The sequence below is a fragment of the Antechinus flavipes genome, chromosome 1 (genome assembly GCF_016432865.1).
Source record: "Antechinus flavipes isolate AdamAnt ecotype Samford, QLD, Australia chromosome 1, AdamAnt_v2, whole genome shotgun sequence".
Taxonomy (NCBI): domain Eukaryota; kingdom Metazoa; phylum Chordata; class Mammalia; order Dasyuromorphia; family Dasyuridae; genus Antechinus; species Antechinus flavipes.
In genome coordinates, this window is record NC_067398.1 from 206,324,708 (window position 1) to 206,348,490 (window position 23,783).

Genomic DNA, 23,783 nt, shown 5'->3' on the forward strand with positions numbered 1-23,783 from the left:
AAAAAGCAAGAAGTTTTCTAATGAGGAATAAAAGAATTTTCACCCAATGCTGTCAATATTTTAAAACATTAACAGCTTGACACTTCTTTCTATTTCTTATACATATTCCTTTTTACTACAATTTTGTTCAAAATCAATAAGAATTTAAAGGTTGGGGGAAAGAAGCTTCAGTTAACATAGAAAAATTTCTCTTCCTTACACCATTTTCCTCTTACAAAAAGAAATACATAAGAACTTATATGTCAGCAAACTCCAAGATACATTAAATATAAACCTGAAGTCAGTAACTACAATAAACTCTGTCAAACCCAGATGCAAGCTGTGCATAGTGAAGAGAGCTTGAGTTCATACAACTAGGCAGAGAGGGTCATTGGCCTAAGGCTTGTCACTGAGGAATACTGTGTGCTCATGGGTGTGTGCGTGGGTGCACATTTGTATCTGTGCGTGCGTGCGTGTCTGCACATACCATCTATGCAGCCAGAAGAGGTCAGCTTTTTACGATGAGTACGAGCATAATCCTGTAGGTTAGGTGCACTTGAAGAACCCCCGAGCACTGAGGTGCTAAACAGGCTCGCACAGTGAGACCCTGATGGGAGTTAGAGAAAATACATACAGCAACCGGTGTTCTTCCATTCATATTGGGGTGCATGCAACATGCAATTAACATGGCTCAAGTTCACGATATGCTTGTAATGGCTTAGTGGAATAATTATTTTAATTTACTGTATCTAGGTATCACTATACTTTAACACACATACAATAAGAAGTTAATAAGGGGACAAACCTGCCTTTCCAGGCAAAAAAGGTCTATATTTGGTTTTATACAAAACCTAAAACATATTTTTTTAAACCAAGAAATTAACAGCCTAGGTTACTAAAGAAATTTTTTTTCAAATCAATATTTTGAACAATTCTCAAAAACTTTTTGTTATGAAAAAGTTTCTATTAGTAAAATTAAAGTACAGCATTTTATAAAGTGATATGTCTTATTCTATAAAAGGTACTTCAGACTATGAGAGAAACAACTAAATATTTTCTCTAAATCTCTGGATAAAATTCCACTTATTTTTATTAAACTATAAAATCAAGGCTAAACTACTGTTTGTAGAGATGAGTTACTTTTGTGATTTTATTATATGTGTGTTAAGAATATTGATAAAATCATTTGGGATTTTTACTATTAAATAAATAAGCCCTTTGTAAAAAAAAAAAAAAAAATCACCTAATAATACACATTACTAGCATATATGATGAATCACAGCCAGAATACATTGTGCCTGGTGTGTGGCAAATCTTTGTACCCAAGCAAATCCTTCACCAATGCATCTATCAGTTTCCACCAGTGCTATCATGTTGCATCAATTAAGAAAAAGAAGATGATATAAATTTTTAGCAAGCCACTGTGTGAAAATTAAAATCTGTCATCATTTGAATTTATTTGAATAGAAAGATAGAAACATAAAATTACTACAAATATGTAGATATATACAACAGTTCAGACCCTTTATACAGAGAGCGCAGTACAGATACACTTGAACGTACATGAATTTTATCTTATCTTAAAGCTACATACGTAAAAACTCATTATAGCAAACACCATATCACTTCATATAGTTTATCAACCATATGAATTTAAAAAGCTAGTGTTTATAATTTTATCACACAGAATAAGGATTTTTCCATTGTTACTTAGCATGTATATAAGAAATATTTAGTGATAATATTTTACAGATGAACAAAAAGGTTTGAACTTTGTAACCATCAAGTTTTCTTAGAAGTTGAAAAAAAAAATCCAGGTATCAAAAGTTAATTTATTTCTAAAGAGGCTTTATGTAAAGTAGAGGAGAAAATTTTAGTTTCAGGACACCATCTAAATTCAACTGGATGCTATCTTTCAATGGTCTAAATAGTGGGCTATTAATTGTGGCAATTCAATTTATATCGTTTAATATATAGAAATTATAAGAAAATGAACTGTTTATCCTCAGTCACTTTATCGAAATGTGTTTTGTAAATTTGTGTTAGCAAAATACTGAGTAAGTCATTATTCCTGAATGAATATGTATAAAAATATAAAGTAAGCATAGCATTTGGTCATGCTTTCACAACTTAAAAAAAATTTACATGTGTGCAAAATAGTGTATATTATTAGGTTTATTAAAGGAATAACATTTCCAGCAACCAACATACCTACTGCATTCTGCTTCTGGTCCACAGTCCTTGGTTTTCTCATAAAATTAGTATTTTCTGAAACAACCTGGATAAGTAAAGCAAATAAATGAGGCAAAATAGAACTATGAAAAAGTCAAATGTCCATTATACTTGATACAGCAGCCTGTTCCAGACAGACAAGGGTTAATAAGCATGATAAATATTAGTAGAAATACATAAAACATGAAAGATCATGCAAGATCCCCTTCTGAAGGGAGTCCATTTCACATGAGATCCTTGCAATGAGGTGGTGCGAAGCAGGCATTCAGAATGAGGGCATGTATGAACCAAGACAGATGAAAAGAAATCATTTATAGATCAATATAATTATTTTTTTGGTTTGTTTAAAAAGAAACCAAATGCCCACTCTTAACAGCTCCTGTACTGGAAAGGGGTGGGAGGAAAACAACAACAAAAAAGGGAAAAGACAATCTCAATCTGAGGTCACCATACAGTTACTGTTCCATGCATGGGCTTTATCAGAGTAACCTTTACATAGACACAGCCTTAATGGATACCATAATCCCTTTTTAAATAATTAACTTCAAATTCCAAATGGAAATTGCTAAAATTCTTAGAGAAGTCATAAATAATAGCACATCTTCCATTGTAAAAAACAAAAACAAAAGCCTCCACAATATTTTGAATTTCAACAACAAAAAAACCCGTCTGAATTTACTTTATGTAACACCAAAAATACTGTTGAGGTATCCAATTTTTCTCTTACTTGGGGATGGGGGAAGGTTCAAAATATTGTATAATTCAATGGAAGTAGTACTATTAATAATAAAAAAAACCCTCTGATATTCTTCATTAGAAAACTCCATATAAAAGAGTTTGTGAGGGAGAGAACGATTAATGCTAGAGTTTGTCTCCTGCATAGTTAATTCTGGGTCACTGAGAATCTGTTATATATAAAACTCTTAATTCCCCAAATTCTATATAGCATCTTTTTTTTTTCAATTATGGAAAAAAATTAAATTTACCTACCACCAAATTAAATATTTTTAAAAGTCTTAAAGGACAACTAAGCCAAAACAAGAGTTTGATTCGTCAGTCAAGCTAAAATTCCAAATATTTAGCATTTTAAAATAAAACAAATCTTGGAAATTTAAAATAGACAAAATGCTGTGAAAGAACACAGTTGTTTTCTTTCCCTCAAAAGTTCTTAGAAATCACAAGCATTTAAAAATGAGCAAATCAAATTCAAACAGAAGAATTTTATTTCAATAGAAAACACAAGGGATTAGATGTCCTCAAAGACAGTTATTTGTTGCTCTGAATGCGTAAAAATGTTTAATGAAGTAAAGTTTAGAAACCTGTTGCCATGAGCCAAAAATACTGGATGTGAATGCCAGTGATTGAGGGGAGACAGGGGAAGAGGTGATTTGTTCCCCTGATCTGCGTCTTCGACGCCCAGTACCCACACCACTGGTATAATGCAGCCAGGTACCAGTACCCTCTGGGCTAGACACACTCAGGGGGCTCTCTTCCTGGAAGTGAGAAAGGGGGCAAAACAAAACAAAACAAAACAACAACAACAAAAAAAAAAAAAAACAGCAAAGCATGCACAGTTAGATACAATAGAGTCAAATGATCAGAAAGAAAAAAAAATACAGTTTGTCTATACTTTTTCATTCATTTTTCTAAAACTATTAAACAGTAACTATGACATCAAAGTATTTCAGTTTTTAATTTGATAGCTCAACAGAAATATGACCATTAATTCATCTGTAGGTCTAATATTTTTACAATTTTTGATAAAGAACTATCAAATACAAAGTTCTAATTGAGAAAAAAAAAGTAGAAATCATTTATTTCATACATATTATACTGCTTAATAGTTTTCCCCTCCCTCTCCAAACAGGATAAACTTTCCCAATTTCTATTTAGTAGATTGTTTTTACAATTTAAATTTCCATTTATTTTTATTCAAGAGGCTTTGTGCTCTACAGGATGGATTTTTCAACCCAAAGCCCTAATGAACTGCTAAGGAGTGAAGTGATTTCAAAATATGAAAAGTATTATTGTTTTTAAAAAAAAAAAAAAAGAAGAAAAAAAAAAGGGGTTTTAACAGAATAAAATGGAACAAAACTATACTTGTTTATACTTTCAAGCTATCTACTTTTCTACCCCCTCCAAAGACTAGTTTGACGAGTTCAGTAGGTAAAACATGCAGCAAACATTCCCATTTTACATGTTTGCATGTTCAGGTTTCAGACAGTGAGGACAGAGTAAAATCTACTTGCACCAAATGAAGAGAATAGTCTGTTTCTCTGAGTGTCTTTAGGAAGTACAAACTTCTGATTTCCATGGAGGTGGTGGGCGCTGGAAAAAGTCTTCACTGTTTTACTTGAATAGTCTACCTTATGGAAGTAAAAGTTTAGCATGGCATAGAAATATCTCTTGAAAACAACTATTTAAGCATTTTATAGAACATAAGGTTTACAAATGTGCTTTCCAAATTTTGAAAAATTAACCAGGGCAGTGATTTTGTCAAAGACTTTTGCAAATATCATAGATCAGACACAAAATGAATCTTCATCGATGCAGTTGCTATAGTAGTATTCTGAACTATTTAGAGTGCAGAGGAGGTTTTACTATGGTCTTAAATGTGTTAAAGAATATGAACAATGGAAAGCTACTCTGCTCAACCATATCAAAATCACTGCCCCCACACAAAAAATATAGTTAAGCTATATTACCATATGTTACTTCCCAAGTATTTTGAAATGAAGTAGCCTTATCCAGTCTAAACTTCTTATTTCTTAATTAAATATAATAGCACAAATAAAAACCATGGTCAAGGAAATAATATCTGGCATATATTTCCTTAAAACTTCCATTACCAAAATAGATTTCATTGATCAGAAAAGAAACGAGTATAGATACATGTCAAATTCAAAGGCTAATGGAAATACTGTTTTGAGCATCATTTAAAATGAAACTGAATATATTTTCTCCCCAGCTATTACTACCCACAATTCATATATTGATTATTCTAATTCCTGTATTTTTTTTGTAATTTAATAGATGATTTCTTCATAGCCTTGAACTTTTGTCAAAAAATGACCAACATCATTACTTATATTATACTTATGCAAATATTCCATAACAAAGTAATTTTCTTGTACAGGTGTATAAATATGTCATAAGTATTATAATGATCCTCAAAATAACTTAACTCTTTCTTTTCAAATATTACCAAAGTACTTTTACTACTGGGTATAAGGAAGTTACTAAGATACCTCTTAATCTTAAACATCAATTACTTCAATTTAATTGAGTTAGGAAAATTCAGTAAAGTTGAAGTTTTGTATTCATTAAGGTAAGCTATTAATTTGGTTTTCCTTACCTTAAACTGCTATCATTCAAAGTAGTTGCTGCTGAAGCAATTTTACTAATTCCTTCCCAAACCCAACCTAAAACCCCACCTGTTTCATTAAGTTAAAAAAAAACAAAACCAAAAACCTTATACCACAGTAGTCTCCAATGATAATGAAAAGAGACAGAAAATTTGGAAGGTCTTTGCAAAGATTTATCTTGGTAGCTTTAAATATTTTCTGTTATAAAACCCAAAACATAAAGTTCAGAGACCTAAATTTTATAAATGCCTCCATATTTTAATTTTTATTGATTTCTTTAAAAAACAGACAGTTTTCATCCAGAAGTTCCACTAAGTCCCCAAGTCAATTAAACTTAAGCTGTATTTTCTTTTCTATTTTTTTTTTTTTAAAACTAAAGTTAAGTTTCTTTTAGGGAAAACATGCTGTAACATGTATACTTACTTCACCTGCCTTCCTAGCTCGTGGAAGAGTAGATTTTTTGTGTATGTGAATTGGATCTGATACCATGGGTTTGAAAATCACTACAGCTCTATCAGGTTCATCCCTTTTACATCTATGTGCCTCATCATCACATTCACATTTTCTGGAGAGTTTCCTTTTGTCTTCATTCTGCAGGTGAAGAGTATTATAAATTTTTAAAGTATTTAAAACATTTTTATTTCTAGTGGCAAAAATCATACAAACCACACTTAAATAAGATACATTCAATTCAACAAATATTATTTAAGACATGTGCCCAACATGGAAAATATGAAGCAATACAGATGATTATTTTCAGAACTTAAAAAAACATTTTGAGAAGAGATCAGACTCAAACATATGGAATAATCAAAGACATTATAAAATACTATGTGATAAATGCTTATTTAATTAAGTGCCAAAATGAACAATGGAAAAGACAGACTATAAAAATGAAAATACATGTAGAACAAGTAAGGGAATAAATAAAACATTTACATAGTGCCTTCATGCCATACATAGTGCTAATCATTTTAAAAATTCATTTGATCCTCACAACAATTCTGGAAAGTAGGTATTATTATCCTCATTTTACAACTGAGGGGACTAAGGTGAACAGAAGTTAAGTGACTTGTCCAGAATCACTCAGCTAGGAAGTATCTAAGGGTTGGATTTGAACTGAGATCTTCCAGACCCAGTGTTCTATCCATTGTGTCACCAGCTTGGAGAACAGAATGAGATGATTTCAAGTTATCAATTTATTTCCTTCCTGTAGGATTTTTTTTTAGACAGATGAGCTACAGTAATTATAAAAATTTTTCACAGCTAAAGGACCCCACAAACCAATGAAATCATGAATATAGTGAAATACTAAATTAGTAGAATGTGTACCTAACACTCATTTTTCATGTCTGTGTATTACAGTTTTAGACAATAAACTGGCATTCCTTCACAGTTCTTATTTGTGTTATTACAATTACTTAAGAAATGAAAAGTTTAGAACGGCTAAGACTACTTCATTTCAGGTAAGTACAAAGAGTTTCTGATTTCCATGTGTATTTCCCTGATTGTTCACAATACTTACTGGTTCTTAGCACTGAAGACTGTGAACATTATTTTATTATTAAATAACTGAGTAATTACTTTTAAGAATTATTTTTATGTCATGTTAAATATTTAATTCTCTAAGGTATGGAAGATAATCACCCATTATTTTTGTTAAAATCAGCAAGATTTTTCTCTACTTTCCTCATCCCCCAAATCAGAGCAGCTAATAAAACTTCCTGACTTTTCTTGGTGATAATTTCATCCTTCAAAAGGAGGAGAAGGCAACAAAAGGAAATTTCATCTTGGATCTTATTCTTGGTAACAAGGAGGAACTGGTTGCTGGGATTAAATTATGGAAAAATTCTGAGATGAAGTGACTACTATTAGGACTTGGAAGAATGACAGGTAGAATCCCATAGAATTAAATGCTTCAGAGGAAATCAATTTAGGAGGAATGGGAGACTCCTGAAAAGAAGAAAATTGCAATTTGCCTAGAAAAACCAGTGTGGGCTACACAGGGAATTCACTATTGAAATTAGATTTTTAAAAGGAACAGAAGATGGAAGTCAAGGTAATACAGAATGAATCAAAAATTTTAGTGCCATTTTTATATATTAACAGTTTAGAAGAGCACTAAGACTTTTTATTGGGGGGGACATCTGTATAAAATGTGGTATATGCCTATAAGAATTCTATCGTATAATATTATTTTAAGAATGATTTTGAGCAACTAAGTCATTAGTTAATGACAAATTAACTACAAAGAACATGTAAAGGAAGATGTATCCAGAGGAAGAACTGAAATGGAAGTATATATAAAATGATTTTTCAAATATCACAAGAAGGAAGGAGTAGGAAAGAAAAAAAAAGAAAAATACAATAATTTTATTTCATATTTAAAAGGAAGAGTAAGTTGTATATAACATTTGCATTTTCATGTGTAATCAACTTTTTTATTATGTACTATTTTAGGGAAATGCTTGTTTTATTCAATAAATTAAAAATAAAATAAAATAAATTTTTAAGAAGAAGTATTGGGGGAAAAAAAGGAGGATTAACAATGGATAGGGAGTTTGCTTCAAAAGGATTGGGGTATAAGCAACAACAAGAAAAAAAAAAATGTGCTAAGTCAGCCACTTTTGCAGAGTATAGCAATCTCCGTCTAGTCAGATATCCTTATGATGGTCTTTTAGGCAGATGAAAAAAGATAAGGCAGCATAAATCTCAACTCCTCATTAGATGTGTACCAATCTATATACTTTTGCCTTTACATGGAAATTGATTACTCCTGCTTATAAATGCAGAGTAAAGTTTGAAATCTGTGCTGGCACTTCAACTACTAGATGCTTTCATGGAGTAATAATGATCTGATTTCCTGAGCTTGCCTGATTAACTAGAAAGATCTGAAACAGGATTTTTTCTTAAAAATCTGGTAACCCATGAAGGAATCACTCATTGATCTAACTATTACTGGGTGAGCCCACCATAAGACTGCAATTAGCAACCAGACTTTTGTCTAATGGCCAGAATGGACTTTAGATACTCTCAGTAGTCAGTCAGCTGTAAAGCAGTTGGAGAATTAAATTCCTCACACTTAGGAAGGATTAAGAGAAACAGGTCCTAAACCTAAAATTGATTCTCTCTTATTTGTGTATGAAGATACAAGGAGTCACATGAAGAAAAGGGTTAGTGGTGAGCATCTGGTCTTGCCCAACACTAGGTCACCAAGGGATAGAAAGGCAAGAAATATTGCTATCATTATGGATTTGGGACAGAGTAAGCCTCCTGTTGATTCCCGATTGGGAAATCTATTGAAACTTGAGACAAGGAAAATCTGCCAGTTCAAATGGGAATGTTACAAACTCCAGAGGTAAAGCTCGATACAAACTTGTACACAGATAATTGTGGAAAACAAATCTGGCCAGATCAATATGAGACTTCTGATTTGCATCAGTTGCAAAAACTAAAAAACAAACTAAGAAACAAACTAGAAGATCTAGACGATAGGTAAAATAGATTTTTGGTAATGCTGGAAGGGACTTTCACTCTCTCTGAGACTACCCTTTATGTCCATATAATTTGTATTTCCCGGAAACAAAGATCATGGCATGTTGTGATTTTCTTCTTTTAAAATAATAGTTCTCTCTGGGGGAGAGAGCAGGTTTCTTGGGGAGATTTTTCTGGAGGCACCCTTAGTTTCATTTAAATATAACAATCACCCAAAATGCAGCCAGCTGGTAAAAATGCAAATGTTTATTTTCGCCTTCCAAAATAGCCCAGTTAGTTGAGGCCTATCTCTCTGCTTGGTTCTAAGAGCGCTTGCAGCTTTGTCCTTTGCTTCTGCCTCTGCTTTCTTCAGCCTCCAGCCAGCACCAAGTTGAATCTGTCTTGCCTCCGAGAAAGAGATTCTGGCTCTCAATCTCCCAGCATGCTCCTCTCCAATCTAATTTCAGCTGAACTCTCACCCAAAGTAACTAATTAACCCTGAAGCTAAGAGCCTGTTTATATATGATTTCCCAAAAGTTGACTCCTCCTTCTGGAGGCACACCTAAGGGAGATGTGAATTCACAAAGTTACAAAGTTTACTTTGTGAATCTCCCATACTTGTGAACTCCAATGAGTAAAGGTGTGAACACAAACATTGTATCAATTAGTTCTACTTAGTACCTTGTTTCAGGTTCTGGCCCAAAACATCTCCTTGTAAGATAAGATTATATAAGTGATACTGAACCATGCTAAATTAGATAATTATTGTTTCTATCAACTCTAATGACTTAACAGTTTGTAAAGATTCCAACAATGGCACTCTTAAGAAGCAATTTAGCAAGAAGAAGAAAAAAAACAGAAGAGATGAGATCTAGGACTTGAAAAGGAGATTTAGAAAACCAAAGAGGGGTTTAGGTAGTGTTTTCACTGTAAAAAGAAGGAGCACTTTAAGAGTTTGCAGGAAATTGGAACAGAATAAGGTCTCTGGCAGAGATAGGCCATCTTTCAGATTATCAATAAGGAGTTCCCAAGAAGAATTAGCAGCCATGTGGACTACCACTTCCCTTTGTTCTTGCCCACCAACTTACCACTGATTGTATTTTGTTTTGAAGTCTGGAGTCTGTTTGCACAGAATGTGAATAAAAAGTCTGAAAATAAAGGGTTTGGGGCAGGTAGATGGTGCAGTGAATAGAGCACCAGCCCTGAAGTCTGGAGGACCTGAGTTCAAATCTGATCCCACACACTTAACAATTCCTAGCTGTGTGACCCAGGGCAAGTCACTTAATGTCAATTGCCTCAAGGAAAAAAAAAAGAAAGAAAATAAAGATTTTGGGGTTTAGGAAAGTTTGAGAGAGGTTTTAGTCTTGTTGAGACTTTTGATATGAGTAAGAAATTATGATATGGGAAATATAGTGATATATTTGCAATATGGAATCATTTAAGGACTGATACCAAAAATCTATTTTTAACCATAAGAAGAGTATATTTTAGTTTAGTTTAAACCTGAGAACTGCTATAGATGGATATCTATCTCTGGGAAAAAGTTGAGGGGATGACCTTGGCAGAGCTGAAAATAGAATCTTATTCACTTTCCCCATCTCTTTATAACAGGAATGTTTCCTACCTATTTAATCTTAAACCTAGTTATACTATTCTGTGAATAATGTGGAACTTTGTTGATGAATAGCTATTCAAATCTTAACTATGATTCTTATCTGAACTCAAGTGGTACTAAGGATGCTTTATCTTATTATACTTTTGTCATTCTATGCTCTTAGGATTATTTAGGCTTGGAGAAACAAGTCTTGAGGATGCTGTTAAAAACATGTCTCTCCTCTTTTAAATAGCAAATTCCTCTAACCATGGCTGGTAAAAATAATTTGTTTTTAATCTTGTTGTTGTGACATTCCAGCACCTCTGAATTGCTATAATAGGATACAAGTAAAAGATACTTCATTGTGTGGCTTATTTTGATTTTCTTCCTACACCTCTGCTCTTTATAAGGTTAGCTCCATAAGGTCTGAAGTGATTTTCACCACTAGCTCCATAAGGTCTGAAGTGATTTTCACCACATGAACTAGTTTTTGGAAGGCCTAAATGATGCTATGTCTTAGCACTAGCAGGCCTTGGCAGTATTAATCCATAAATTACCAAAAGCCTGGAGATGGTTGAGTAAATACCTTCATAAAACCTGCCCTGATTATTGCCTAGACGGTTAAGAGAGGCATAAAAAGTGTTTGCCAGACTCTTGAAAATCATGAATGCTGCCAAGGAAATTGACACCCTAAAGCTATATTGAATTTCTTTATTCACCTTATTGTAATATTGTTCTGTATTGGTTTGTCCCCAATATTTATGCAGAAGCCCATCATATGGTCTCTAGTTACATTTCTTATCAACAGTTTTAATTTAGAAAACTGTGACCAAAAGGTAGAGAAAGTAGGTTGCTATTACCATTTGAATACCTATAGACTGACTTTATTGAATTACCAAAGTTTATGATCTACAAATATGATTTGGTATGCAAAGACCAACTGACCCATTAGGTAGAGGTTTTTTCCAGTGATATACACTATAGCATACGTAGTAGCAAGGACATACATAGATCAAGAACAAAATAGCAAGATTTAGCCTGCTATGACTGTTGTGATAAGAGCCATATTTTACTGCAGAAATAACCAAACAGCTCTCTAAGTGTTTTGAGATAATTCTGTGTTTATATATATATATATCTTACCATCCATAATTATCAGGGAGGAGTAGCCAGACAGGAAAAGTTAAGACCTTTTGGGGAAAACTATGCCAAGAAAACCAGTTGAAATGGCCTTAATTCCCTTTCACAGATTTGGAAGGAGCCAGCTTTGTCAGAAACTCTATTTCTCAAAGAGGTGCATCCATTCAAGCCAGGTAATTATGTGTGGCTCCTCTAATTCTGAAAGATACTTAATATCCAGCTGTGTTGGAATGAAACTGAGCAGATCCTGCCACCAAGGCTGTCAAGTGGATGACCTGTCATGATTTGACCTCAGCTCAACAGAGGATGCAACCTGAACAATCCTTGGCCCAAGTTAGGTTAAAAAAGGAGAACTCCACTACTAATCAATAGTTATTGGCCACCTATACTTATTTAATCTTCTAATTAGAACCTTATCCGTCAACTGTAATATATCAAGCATTTGTTTTTTACATTTTCTGCCCTGCTTTGCACACTTGGAATTGGGGAAATAAACACCAAAATACCAGCCACATCTTTAATTGAACTAATCATTGGATAGGTACCCATAATCCTTTAAACTTGGAGAAAGATACCCATTGTGGGACTGGGGCAGGATGGCCAGGACTTGTATGACTATTTGTTTGCTAAAATATAAGCACAAAGCTACTGTACTACTATAGAGTGGAGGCAGAATTCCTTAACATCCTTTATATTAGACTGGAAGAAAATTAGTAATATCTCCACATTTTCACCTTTCTAATGGCTATGCTATACTCTAAGGCTGCCCTAACTAGAAACACACACAAGCAAGCATGCAGGCATCCAGGTATCAGCATTTATCACCTTTAGTAGGAGAACGTGAGTGTACCTGGATGGGGCCACATGCAGCCTAGCCCTTCTAAAAAGAATGAACAGAATTTTCCAGGTCTTCATCAGAGATCTTAAGTGCTGTGGGGAACTTAGTGCTGCAGCTCACGCAGTCAGAGCTGTACCCTTGGCTTTCAGTAGTCTTCCTCCAGGCAAAAAGGGAAGTTATATGCCTGCTCATAAATTAAATGTTATCCTTGGCTTCTTGACAACTTTGACGGCATTCATTCCCACCTGGACTCAAAATTCAGAGGGCCTGAAATGAGATCCAGGTAGATAGGAGGGAGCCATGGTCTCCCTGAGAGAAACTAAGATTGTGGTTAATCAATTTTTCATGGCAGAAATATTTGTTTGCATGTTTTCTATTAGTCTTCTTTATATGGATCCTTTGCTATGTTTGTTTATAGTGTCTCCCTTGATGTAAGGAACTAATCCCAAGATCTACCCCCAAATTACAAGTAGCCAAGATTAAGAAATGTTGTTGAAGATATAAGAGCAATATAGAACTGATTTTGGTGCTACACTTTGAATATGGTTAACACCAAAGGGTGAATATATAAAGTCAGTCACTTGTGCATTCTGAGTGATCTCATGTTTAAAATTTTTAGACTTTGAGTACTGCCCAGCCAGTAAGCAGGAGATGGCAGTCCAGTAACACTCTAGCACCTCTGCATGTAGACAGGGAGGAGACATCTCATCTGATGTGTTCCAATCATCATACTTTGCCTGCATATGGAAATTCTTTAATTCTGAATTTTTTCAGTGATATAAAGAGTTTCAAACTAGCAGCCTGTAGTTTGAAATCTCTGCCAACGATACTCTGCTTGCTGCCTTGGTGTGCTGATATATTCCTTTGTCTTATTTCCAGATCTTGCCTTACTGACAAGACTAAAGCCTGAAAAGGATTTTCTCTTAACAAAATAAAGAAAAAAAGTTAGGTATTTTCTTTCTGTTTTCTCTGCAAAAAAGGATAACTTTTATACTGTGAATGACAGAACAAGAATGACCAAGAGAATAAGTAAGGATACCTAATGAATTACAAAAGAGTCTGCAGAGTATGGGCAAGCTTGAAAAAGACAGCTTAAATACTGGAGTCAAACTCTTTTTCGTAGGCTAACAATATCAGACGGAGAGAGCACAGGCCCTGGAATAAGGAGGACCTGAGTTCAAATCCAGACCTCAGACACTTAACACTTACTAGCTATGTGATCCTAGACAAGTCACTTAATTCCAATTGCCTCACAAAAAAGAAAGAGAAATTGAGTTAAAGAATAAAGTTTATGGGGGAGGGAAGAGGGGAGAAGGAGACCACCTAGGAATAGATAAGCTTTGATGGCTCAAAATGCCTGTGGCAGAGATTTAAAAAGAAAAAAAAAAGTCTTTCAAATTCTCCAAGAAATAAATAGGCATAACACTTGACAGGGGCAATTTTTCAAGCCTTGGAAGACCTAAATTAATCCTTCTAAAGTCATCAGAGTAACATGTGATATTCTACTTAGAATACAGGATACTGCTTTCAAAACTCATTTTCAGAGTTTTCCATATTCAAGAATAATTTCATTCATTGTATTTAAATAATTTATTTTTATTCATTGATCTTCATTTAGTGGTCAAAATCAAATATTTAATAGTTTCTTTTGTTTGTCCAGGCCTATCATTTTATTAGCACAGGGAGGAAAAGTCTTTAGTTAATGTAATTTTAAACATTAATCATTTCTTGTTTATTTAAAATTCTGAAAAAGTATCCAGCAACTATAACTGGCAATGACTATCCTGCAACTGGTAATTTTATGCATGGCCTTGAATTCTGGAAAACCTGGGATCATGGTCTACTTGCGACACATTCTGATTTAATGATTCCTCTGAGGCATCTAACTCTTTTGCCCCCAGGTTACATTTTTTGAGACTATCTTTTGATATGCATAGAATGGGAGAAAGAATATATAAATCCTACTAAGCTAAACCATCCTATTGATTAGATTAAAAATCTACAGTTCTCAATTCTGTGAAATATTCAATGACAAGTTTTCAAAATACATGGGATAGCAGACCAAATCTCTTTTTAAACAAACTGTATATCAACTATAAACACGTACATCAAGGAAAAATATTGAATAAATGTTGAATCTTAGAAGTGTTTTACTCTTCATAAAGCGTGCCAGCTCAACCCAAACTTTTAAAAATAATTTTAAAAAATTAAGAATAGATTTGGAACAACTACAATAAAATCTTGTACATATAAAGGATTTCAAAATACTTACCTCTCTTGAAGCAGGTCTATAACCATATCCAGATGGTAAATTTTTATCTTCTTCACAGCCTTTGGCTCCTGGGCTAAAGTGCAATTCAACATGAAAACGCTCTTCAGAAGACAGATCCTGAGAAAGGAGAGAAAACATTCTCTCTCAAAATGAAGGATTTAGGGTTATTTATTTTTGAAAAGATACAGAACAAAATAATCAAATTAATTTACCTTGTTTGGATCCTCATAGAGCATGATAACAATTTGAGTCATGTAATTGAGTTCATTGACAACATTTAGATAATCCATTGCACGCTTCCACTGATCATCTTTTGATTCCTAAACAGAAGTTATATATTATAACCCTTCTAGCTTATTACAAGTTTTAAAAAATCATTTTATGTTTCAGTATTCTTTTCTTAATTTTATGAGACCAAATGGAGAGAACATGAATCATCATTATAAAAGCCCACAATTTTTTAGTATAATTCACTATAATGTCACAAACAATAGATATATAACCTTATTTAAGTAAAATATGAAAACCATCATGAATAGAACATTGGACTTTGGATCTAAAAGACAATGCTGTCTCTGACATTTACTACTAGTAGGACAATGGGCAATTCACCTCTATATACTTTAGCCCTTTTCTAGGATTCATCTAAATCTTAAACTAATTTGTATTGGGATCTGAAAGTTCCTCTGCCATTAAAAATGACAATTTTTTTGCATACTGATGTCCATAAAACATACATGCAATATTAAACACGTCAATTAAAAAAAATATATATATATATATGTATATGTGTGTGTGTGTATATATATATATATATATATATATATATATATATATAAAACATATGAAAAACTGTCCAATAGGTATAACAGTTGCTACCACAATTAATAATATATTAGGATACACCCACACAACATAAATATATATATATATATAATCTTTTTTTTAAAAAGGTAATATACTAATTATGTAAGATCTAAAGACAGAAAGTCCTATTGTGACTGAAAAATATTACATCATCTAATGTATATTATACACCCCAAATACAAGTCAGTGCTGAGCTTTTTTGGGGAAGAAGGCTCTAAATTCATCCTTTTGAGGAATGCAAAGTATATAAATTCTTCCTACCTAAGGCAGATTAACAACTCACATTTTATTATCTTAAAAAGTTTTCTAAGGTAGAGAGAAGATAGTGGAGAGTAGACAGGGGTTTGTCTGGGACCTTCCTAGCTTCCTTCAAGATCAACAATAGATCAAGTCTCTGAACAGATTCTGGAGTGACAGAACCCACTAATATTTGGAGTGTAATAATTTTCCAGCATAAGATAAGGACTTCAAGAAAGGTCTGTCTCAATTGGGCAGAGGAAGTACAGTCCATAGTTGTGGTGCAAGAAGACCCAGAGCAGGGAAGTTAGTTAAAAACACAGTAGCACTGGCTACTCTGTCCTGGTTCAGAAGGTGCAGGCAATTTGAAACCTCTGTTGCTTTGTACAAGAAGCTTGGGACAATCTTCCCTGTGCCCTAGGAGGAGACCTCATCCTTTAAATATTAAAGGATTCTATTAAAAATAATAGAAAGCTACTACAGTGACAGGGAAGTACAGAATAATCCCAGAAGATACCACAAAATACCTCCAGGTAAAGCCACAAAGGGGTATATGAACTGGATTCAAGCTCAAAAGGCTCTTTTGGAAAAGTTCAAAAAGGATATTAAAAGAAAGTTAGGAGAAAAACGGGGGAAAGAAATTAGAGCTTTGCAGGGGAGTTTGGAAAAGGAAATAGAAACTGACTGAAGAAAATAACTCCTTAAAAAAATACATTTGGTGAAATGGAAAAAGAAAACATATTGAAGAAAAAAAATTCTTACAAAATAGATTTGGCAAAATGGTGAAATAACTCCTTAAAAATATATGTGGCAAAACGGGAAAAGACAGCAACTTCTTTAAAAATAGAATTGGTAAAATGGGGGAAAAAAATCCAGTGAATAAAACAACTCCTTTAAAAGTACAAGTAGCCAAAAGCAAAAGGAGGTAAAATAACTAAAGAAAATAATTCACTAAAAATTAGAATTGGACAAGTAGAACTGAATGACTCAATGAGACATCAAGAATCAAACAAAACCAAAATAAAAAAAAGAAAAGGAAAAAAATAGAAGAAAATACAAAATACCTCATTGGAAAAACAACTGACCTGGAAAACAGGTCCAAGAGGGACTAGTTAAGAATTATGGACTACCTGAAAGCCATGATGGGGGGAAAAAAAAAAAAGAGCTTGGACAACATCTTTCAAGAAACCATCAAGGGAAATTGCTCCTAGAACCAGAGGGCAAAATAATCATTGAAAGAACGCAACTGAGACCTTAAAATGAAAACTCTAAGGAATATTACAGCTAAATCCAAAATTATCAGACTAAGGAGAAAATATCTAGCAACCAGAAAAAAACAATTCAAATATCAAGGAGCAACAATAAAGATTACTCAGGACCAGCAGTTCCACTTTATTAAAGGATCAAAGAAACTGGAATATGATATTCCAGAAGGCAAAGGAGTTTGGATTGCAACGAAGAATCAACTACCCAGCAAAACTAAATGTTATCTTTTAGGAAAAATATGGACATTCAAGGAAATAAGGGATTTTCAATCATTTTTGTTGAAAAAAACAGAGATAAATAGAGAATTTCATCTTCAAATATAAGACTCAAGAGAAGCATTAAGAAAGTAAAAAGGGAAGGAAAAAATGTTTTTTAAGGGTTAAAATGTTTACATCCCTACATGAGAAGATGAAATGTGTAACTCTTGAGAACTATAGCTTTGTCACGGTTATACTTAGAAAGTGTAGGTAAAAGTTGACTTCAATGTGACAATATAAAAAAGAAAGGGGGTAGAAAAGGGATTGTACTGAGAAGAGGAAAGGGGAGGTAAAATAGAGCAAATTACATCATAGAAAGAGGCATAAAAGACCTATTTTAGTTGAGGGAAAGAACAAAAAGAGGATAAACATTGTTTGAACCTTAATTTCATTGGATTTGGCTCAAAGAGAGAATATCAGACATAATTTGTTTGTCCAGACAAACAGAGATTTGTCTCACCCTATAGGGGAAAAAGGAGAAGAAATGGGATGGATAACAGAAAGGCAGGCAGAAGTAGAAGGGAAAAGAGTAAGAAGGGGAAGGGGCTGAAAAAAGGGAAAGGAGACTGAGGGAGGTAGTGGTAAGAAGCAAAACACTGGTAAGGAGACAAAGAGGAAAAGGAAAGAGAAAAGCATAACATGAAAACAAATAAGATGGCGAGAAATAGAGAATTAGCTATTTTAACTGTGAAAATGAAAGAGATGAACTTTTCCATATAATGGAAGTGGAGAGCAGAATTGGGTTAAAAAACAGAATCCTACAATATATTGTTTACAAGAAATACATATGAAGCAAAGAGAGTCATACAGAATAAAGATAAAAGGCTGGAGCAGAATCTATTATGCTTCAGCTGAAGTTAAAAAAAAAGAAAAAAACAAGGCCAGCAATTCTGAGCTCAAATCAAGCAAAAGCAAAAGCAAAGGCAATAGCAATTCTAAACACACATGCATCAAGTGGCATAGCATCTAAATTCCTAGTGAAGAAGTTACGTGAGTTGCAAGAAGAAACAGACAGCAAAACTGTACTAGTGTGGTAATCTCAACTTTCCTCTACCAGAATTAGATAAATCTAAACACAAAATTAACAAGAAATTAGTTAAGGAGTTGAATAGAATTTAAGAAAAATTAGGCATGACAGACCTTTGGAGAAAATTGAATAGAGTCAGAAAAGAATAAACTTTTTTTCTCAGCAGTACATGGAACTACACAAAAACTGACCATGTATTAAGGCATAAAAACCTCACAATCAAATGCAGAATAATAGAAATAGCAAATTCCTTTTCAGATCAAGATGCAATAGAAATTACATGTAATTAATTAGAAACTAAATAATCTAATCCTAAAGAATGAGTGAGTGAAACAACAAACCATAGAAACAATTGATAATTTCTTCCAAGAGCCAACATACCACAATTTATGGGACAGCCAAAGCAATTCTTAGGGGAAATTTTATATTTCTAGATGCTTACATAAATAAAATAAAAAGATCAGTGAATTGGGCATACAACTAAAAAGGCTAGGAAAAAAAAGTAAAACTCCAATTAAATATTAATTTGAAATTTTTAAAGTAAAAGGAGAGATTATAAAATCGAGAGGAAACTAATAAACAAAACAGTTGATTTTATGAAAAACCCAACAAAATAAAATAAATCTTTGGTTAATATGATTAGAAAAAAGGAAAGAAGAAAACCAAATTACTATCATCAGAAATGAAAAGGGTGAACTTGCCACCAATGAAGAAGAAATTAAAGCAATAATTAGAAGCTTTTTTGCCCAATTGTATGCTAATAAATTTGATAATTTAAGTGAAATAGATAAATACTTACAAAAATAGAGACTGCCCAGATTAACAAATGAGGAAATAAATTACTTAAATAGTCCCATTTAAAAAAAAAATTGAAAAAGCTATTAATGAACTTCCTAAAAAAAAGAAATCTCCAGGGCCATATGTAGTGTTCTTGTTAGTTTTCTGGAGGTCTTGGGACCAGCCTTCTTTCCGCAGATTAATCACCACAAGAATAGCCAGGGATAAAGTTCAAATCCTTTATTATCTTCTTCAAAATCTTGTCTCCATGCCTGGGGCTTTGGCTAGTTTTCTTGAGGTCCTTCAAAGGCCTTGGTCTCAGTGAGGGGAGCAGGAGGATAGGCCAGCCACCACAAGGCTGATGAAGATGAAATGCATCTCTCTGAGTCTGAGGGCTTGTGCATCAGCCTCAAGCCACCATGAAGGTGGGATGTTGGAATGAACCTGTCTCTCAGTCCCTGCTGGCTGTTATATACTCTATTATAATTACATTATCGTAGGTGTGAATCTTATAGAACTATGTTAAGTACTAAGTACATGTACAGAACTAGAGAACTATTAATCACTATGCTAAACTAGATAATCATTGTCTTTATCATTTCACTGAGTTAGCACCTTGTAAGAATCCTTGTTTTAAGTACAGAGTTCTGGCCCATAACAGCTGATATCTAAACCAGGGAGAGTCAAAACTGAGAAAGAAAACTATGGATCAATTTTCCTAATTAATATTGATGCAAAAATCTTTTTTTTTTTTTTTGACTAAGGCAGTTGGGGTTAAGTGACTTGACCAGAGTCACACTGCTAGGAAATGTTAAGTGACTGAGGCCAGATTTAGATTTGAACTCAAATCCCTCCTCACTTCAGGGCTGGTGCACTATCCACTGTGCCACCTAGCTGCCGCAATGCAAAAATCTTAAAATAAAATATGAACAAAGAGATTACAGCCGCTTATCTCCAGGATAATATACTATGACCAAGTAGGGTTTCTATCAGGAATACAAGGCTGGTTCAATATCAAGAAAACTATCAACATGATTGACCATATCAATAACCAAACTAACAGAAATCATATGATTATATCAATTGATACAGAAAAAGCATTGGACAAAATATAACACCTATTCCTATTAAAAACACCATAGGAATAATTGAAATTTTCCTTAAAATAAATAAGTATTATATATATCTAAAATCATCAGCAAGCATTATATGTAATGGAGATAAACTAGAAGCATTCCCAATAGATTAGGGGTGATAAAAGTTTGCCCACTGTCATTATGACTATTCAATATTGAACTAGAAATGTTAGCTTTAGCAATAAAAAAAAAGAAATTAAAGGAATAAAGAGTAGGTAATGAGGAACAAAATTAAAGAATCCTAGAGTATCCACTAATTTCCTTAATTTACAAAGAAGGTAAATCAAAGTGATTTAGCTATCATGATAGTGTTGTTAGAGCTAAAATTTGAACATATATATATGTATATGTAATATATATATATTCTTATAATCCTTATAATCCAGTACTTTTTCTGTGATGCCATACTGTTATTGAACTCATATATATGTAAAAATTTTGTATATAGGAATAAGTACCAGTCCTATTATTTTATTCCATTAGGAAACTTCTAGATGACATTTTATCAATTCAGGTTAGCCTTTCCTCTACAATTTAAAGAGTTTTCTAATGGGTTAGATTAGGATTCCTTAAACTTTTTCCACTCATGACCCCTTTTTGCCCAAGAAATTTTTGCATGACCCTAAGATAGCTATATAAAAATAAAAAGTTACTGATAACAAACCATAATTTTGCAATCTCCACATTAAATTACAAGATCCCCTATGGAGTTATGAATCATAATTTAAGAAGCTTGGGACTAGAGCACTTAAGAAGGTTGACTTCCCCAGGGTCACAGCTAATTTGTAGGATCTGAACTCAAATTTTCTTGGTTTCAAGACCACCTCTTCAGACACTATACCATGCTTCACGATCAATTATACATATGTACAGATTTGTGCATATACACATAAAGAAAATATATAATGTAACTTATACATGTATATTTCTATAAAATTATTTTTTAAAAAAAACCTATTTTGCTATAAGCTTACTTTGTAGCTTTGGAAGAACTTTGTTTTCTTAGTCCAAAGTTTGGTATACTATGTGTCTCATTTTCAAGAAAATCTAAAATAGTATCATAGATTTAGAGCTGGAAGGAACCTTTGAGATCATTAAGTTTAATTCTTTTATTTTGCCAATGAGGATACTAAAGTTCAAAGAGGTTAAAATAATTCCCCCAAGATCCTATTGGTAGCAAGTGCAAAGTTGAAATTTAAAAATCCATGGTTATAAAAACAGAAAAATTAGGCATTGTTCATTCATTTTCTAAAAGGATCAATTAGTTTCCCCCTTAAAATTCTGACATTTTATCTCCCTAGAGAATATCTATCTTCTCTGTTTTTAGGAGATTATAGGTAAATTTTAGGTGGGAAAGAATGAGAGTGATTCAGCAGATGAGAGATATTCTAGGGGTCAGCACATGAAAAATATACTTCACTTGTTCACATATCAAAATTAACTGGTTTATCATCAAGTTCCAAGCATTACTTTTGTAAAACAGAATGAAACATAATAGTAATTAAACTTACATCACATAAGGCACCATAACGAAGAATGGATAGTAAAGAGTGTACATGGCTTTCACTGGTGAAATATAATCTAGTACGAACATGACGTTCAGGGGACATGACACCTCTGGAATACCTACAGTAAGAAGCAGACAGTGTTTTAAAGTTTTAAAGATATAATCTATTTTATAAAAGAAAAAACATGATTTAATGAGAAATATTATTTTTTAAAATATTACAAAAGCCATGATAACTGACATCATATCAATCATAAAGTCATATGACTTTGTCATGGATATTTTTGGTAGCCCAAATCTTCATTCTAGAAAGCAAGAATTAAACCTGAAACTAATCACAAATGGAGTAGAATGCTATTTTAAAAGTATTATTATTTTACTTAGATATGTTAGAAAAGAGCTAAGTAGGGTTATCACCAGTTAAGGTTTATCAGACAACTGCTAGGGTTCATGAAATAAAAGTGCTTTGACCCCAAAGGAAAAGCCCAGAAACATATTGTTTATGGGAAGCCAGGTGTTGTTGTTTGGCTTTCATTCTCAATGAGGGCCATGATATCAGTGAGGTGATGCCATGACACACAAATGATTGGGTTTCAGTAAGGGAAGGCTATGCAAGGTCACCTGCTACACTTTCCACTCCAGAGCCATCTGGGTCCAGTGACCAGATACAGATCAAGATGACTGGAGATGGCTCTGGATGCAATGGGATGAAATTAAGCTAAGGTCTTCAACAGGTCTCAGATGACTGAAGCTGCACCCATTCAGTGATTATAGCTAAGTGGCAATAGAGATAAAGAATCTTCTCTTGCTGAAATTTGATACTCTCTAATTTCTAGGTTTTCATGACATTATTCTATACCCAGTTCTCCTCCTACCCATCATACCACTCCATCTCAAGTCTTTTTTGCTCTATCTTTATTCAAGTTACACAGGCTAACTATGTAGATTATACCCATGTACAGTCTCTACTTTCTCTTTTCTCTTCTTCCTTTATGGTAATTCATTTATTTATCTTATGAGCTCCCATGAATTCAGTTATTATGTAGTTGTCCAACCTTAACCTCTCTACCTATATTGCTTCTTCTCTCCTCTGTTTCTGCTACTGACCTGGTACAGGCTCTTATTAGCTCATACCTAGATAGTGTCTCTGCCTCAAGTCTCTCCCCACTCATTCTTCACTCACTTGTCAAACTGAGTTTCCTAGAGTGCAGATATGATCATATCATTTCACTCTATTTAATGAATTTTAATGATTCCCTGTTTCCATTAACTGTCCCTCTTGTACCCCAATTCATGTCTGGAATTCTTTTCCTTTTCCCCATACCCACTTCTGGTCTCTCTGGTTTCCTTCAAGCATCAGCTAAAAGTCCATGTTCTGAAAGAAACTTTTCCCAATCTCTTTTAAAGTTAGTGCTTTCTCTGTGTTGATTATCCCCACTTTATTCTGTATATATTTTTTCTACATGTATTCTGTACATTTTATTTCTTTATTATTTAAAACAAGGTTTTTTGTTTGGCTGTTTTTTTTGCTGCTGAGGCAATTGAGATTAAGTGGCTTGCCCAGGGTCACAAAGCTAGGAAGTATTAGGTGCCTTTGAACTCAGGTCCTCTTGACTTCAGGGCTAGTGCTCTATCCACTGCACCACTTACATGTCCACAAATAGTCCACAAATAATATTTTTTAAAAGACAAAACGAAGAGAAAAAAATCAGCACAACCAAGCAATACATCAAAAAACTCAAAAAAAAGTATAATCGGTAATACCTTACACAAAAGGGTGACTTGAGGGTGTCCCCTCATATTTCTTATTTTGTG

The 23,783-nt window shown here is 33.4% G+C and overlaps 1 protein-coding gene across 14 annotated transcripts in view; it reads right to left on the reverse strand.

Annotated features, from left to right (window-relative positions):
- The window catches only part of PPIP5K2 (diphosphoinositol pentakisphosphate kinase 2), a 102,987-nt gene that overhangs the window by 13,649 nt on the left and 65,555 nt on the right, over positions 1–23,783 (reverse strand). For 4 of the 14 annotated variants that reach the window (XM_051995032.1, XM_051995023.1, XM_051995086.1 and 1 more), the window contains exons 21-28: positions 21,973–22,087; positions 15,107–15,214; positions 14,895–15,011; positions 6,000–6,167; positions 4,461–4,577; positions 3,531–3,704; positions 2,191–2,257; positions 467–586 (exon numbers count right to left, since the gene is read on the reverse strand). In XM_051995032.1, coding sequence (XP_051850992.1) covers positions 467–586; positions 2,191–2,257; positions 3,531–3,704; positions 4,461–4,577; positions 6,000–6,167; positions 14,895–15,011; positions 15,107–15,214; positions 21,973–22,087 — 986 coding nt within the window. The remainder of the gene's footprint in view (positions 1–466; positions 587–2,190; positions 2,258–3,530; positions 3,705–4,460; positions 4,578–5,999; positions 6,168–14,894; positions 15,012–15,106; positions 15,215–21,972; positions 22,088–23,783) is intronic. The other 10 variants (XM_051995067.1, XM_051995051.1, XM_051995125.1 and 7 more) reach the window with 5 other exon arrangements.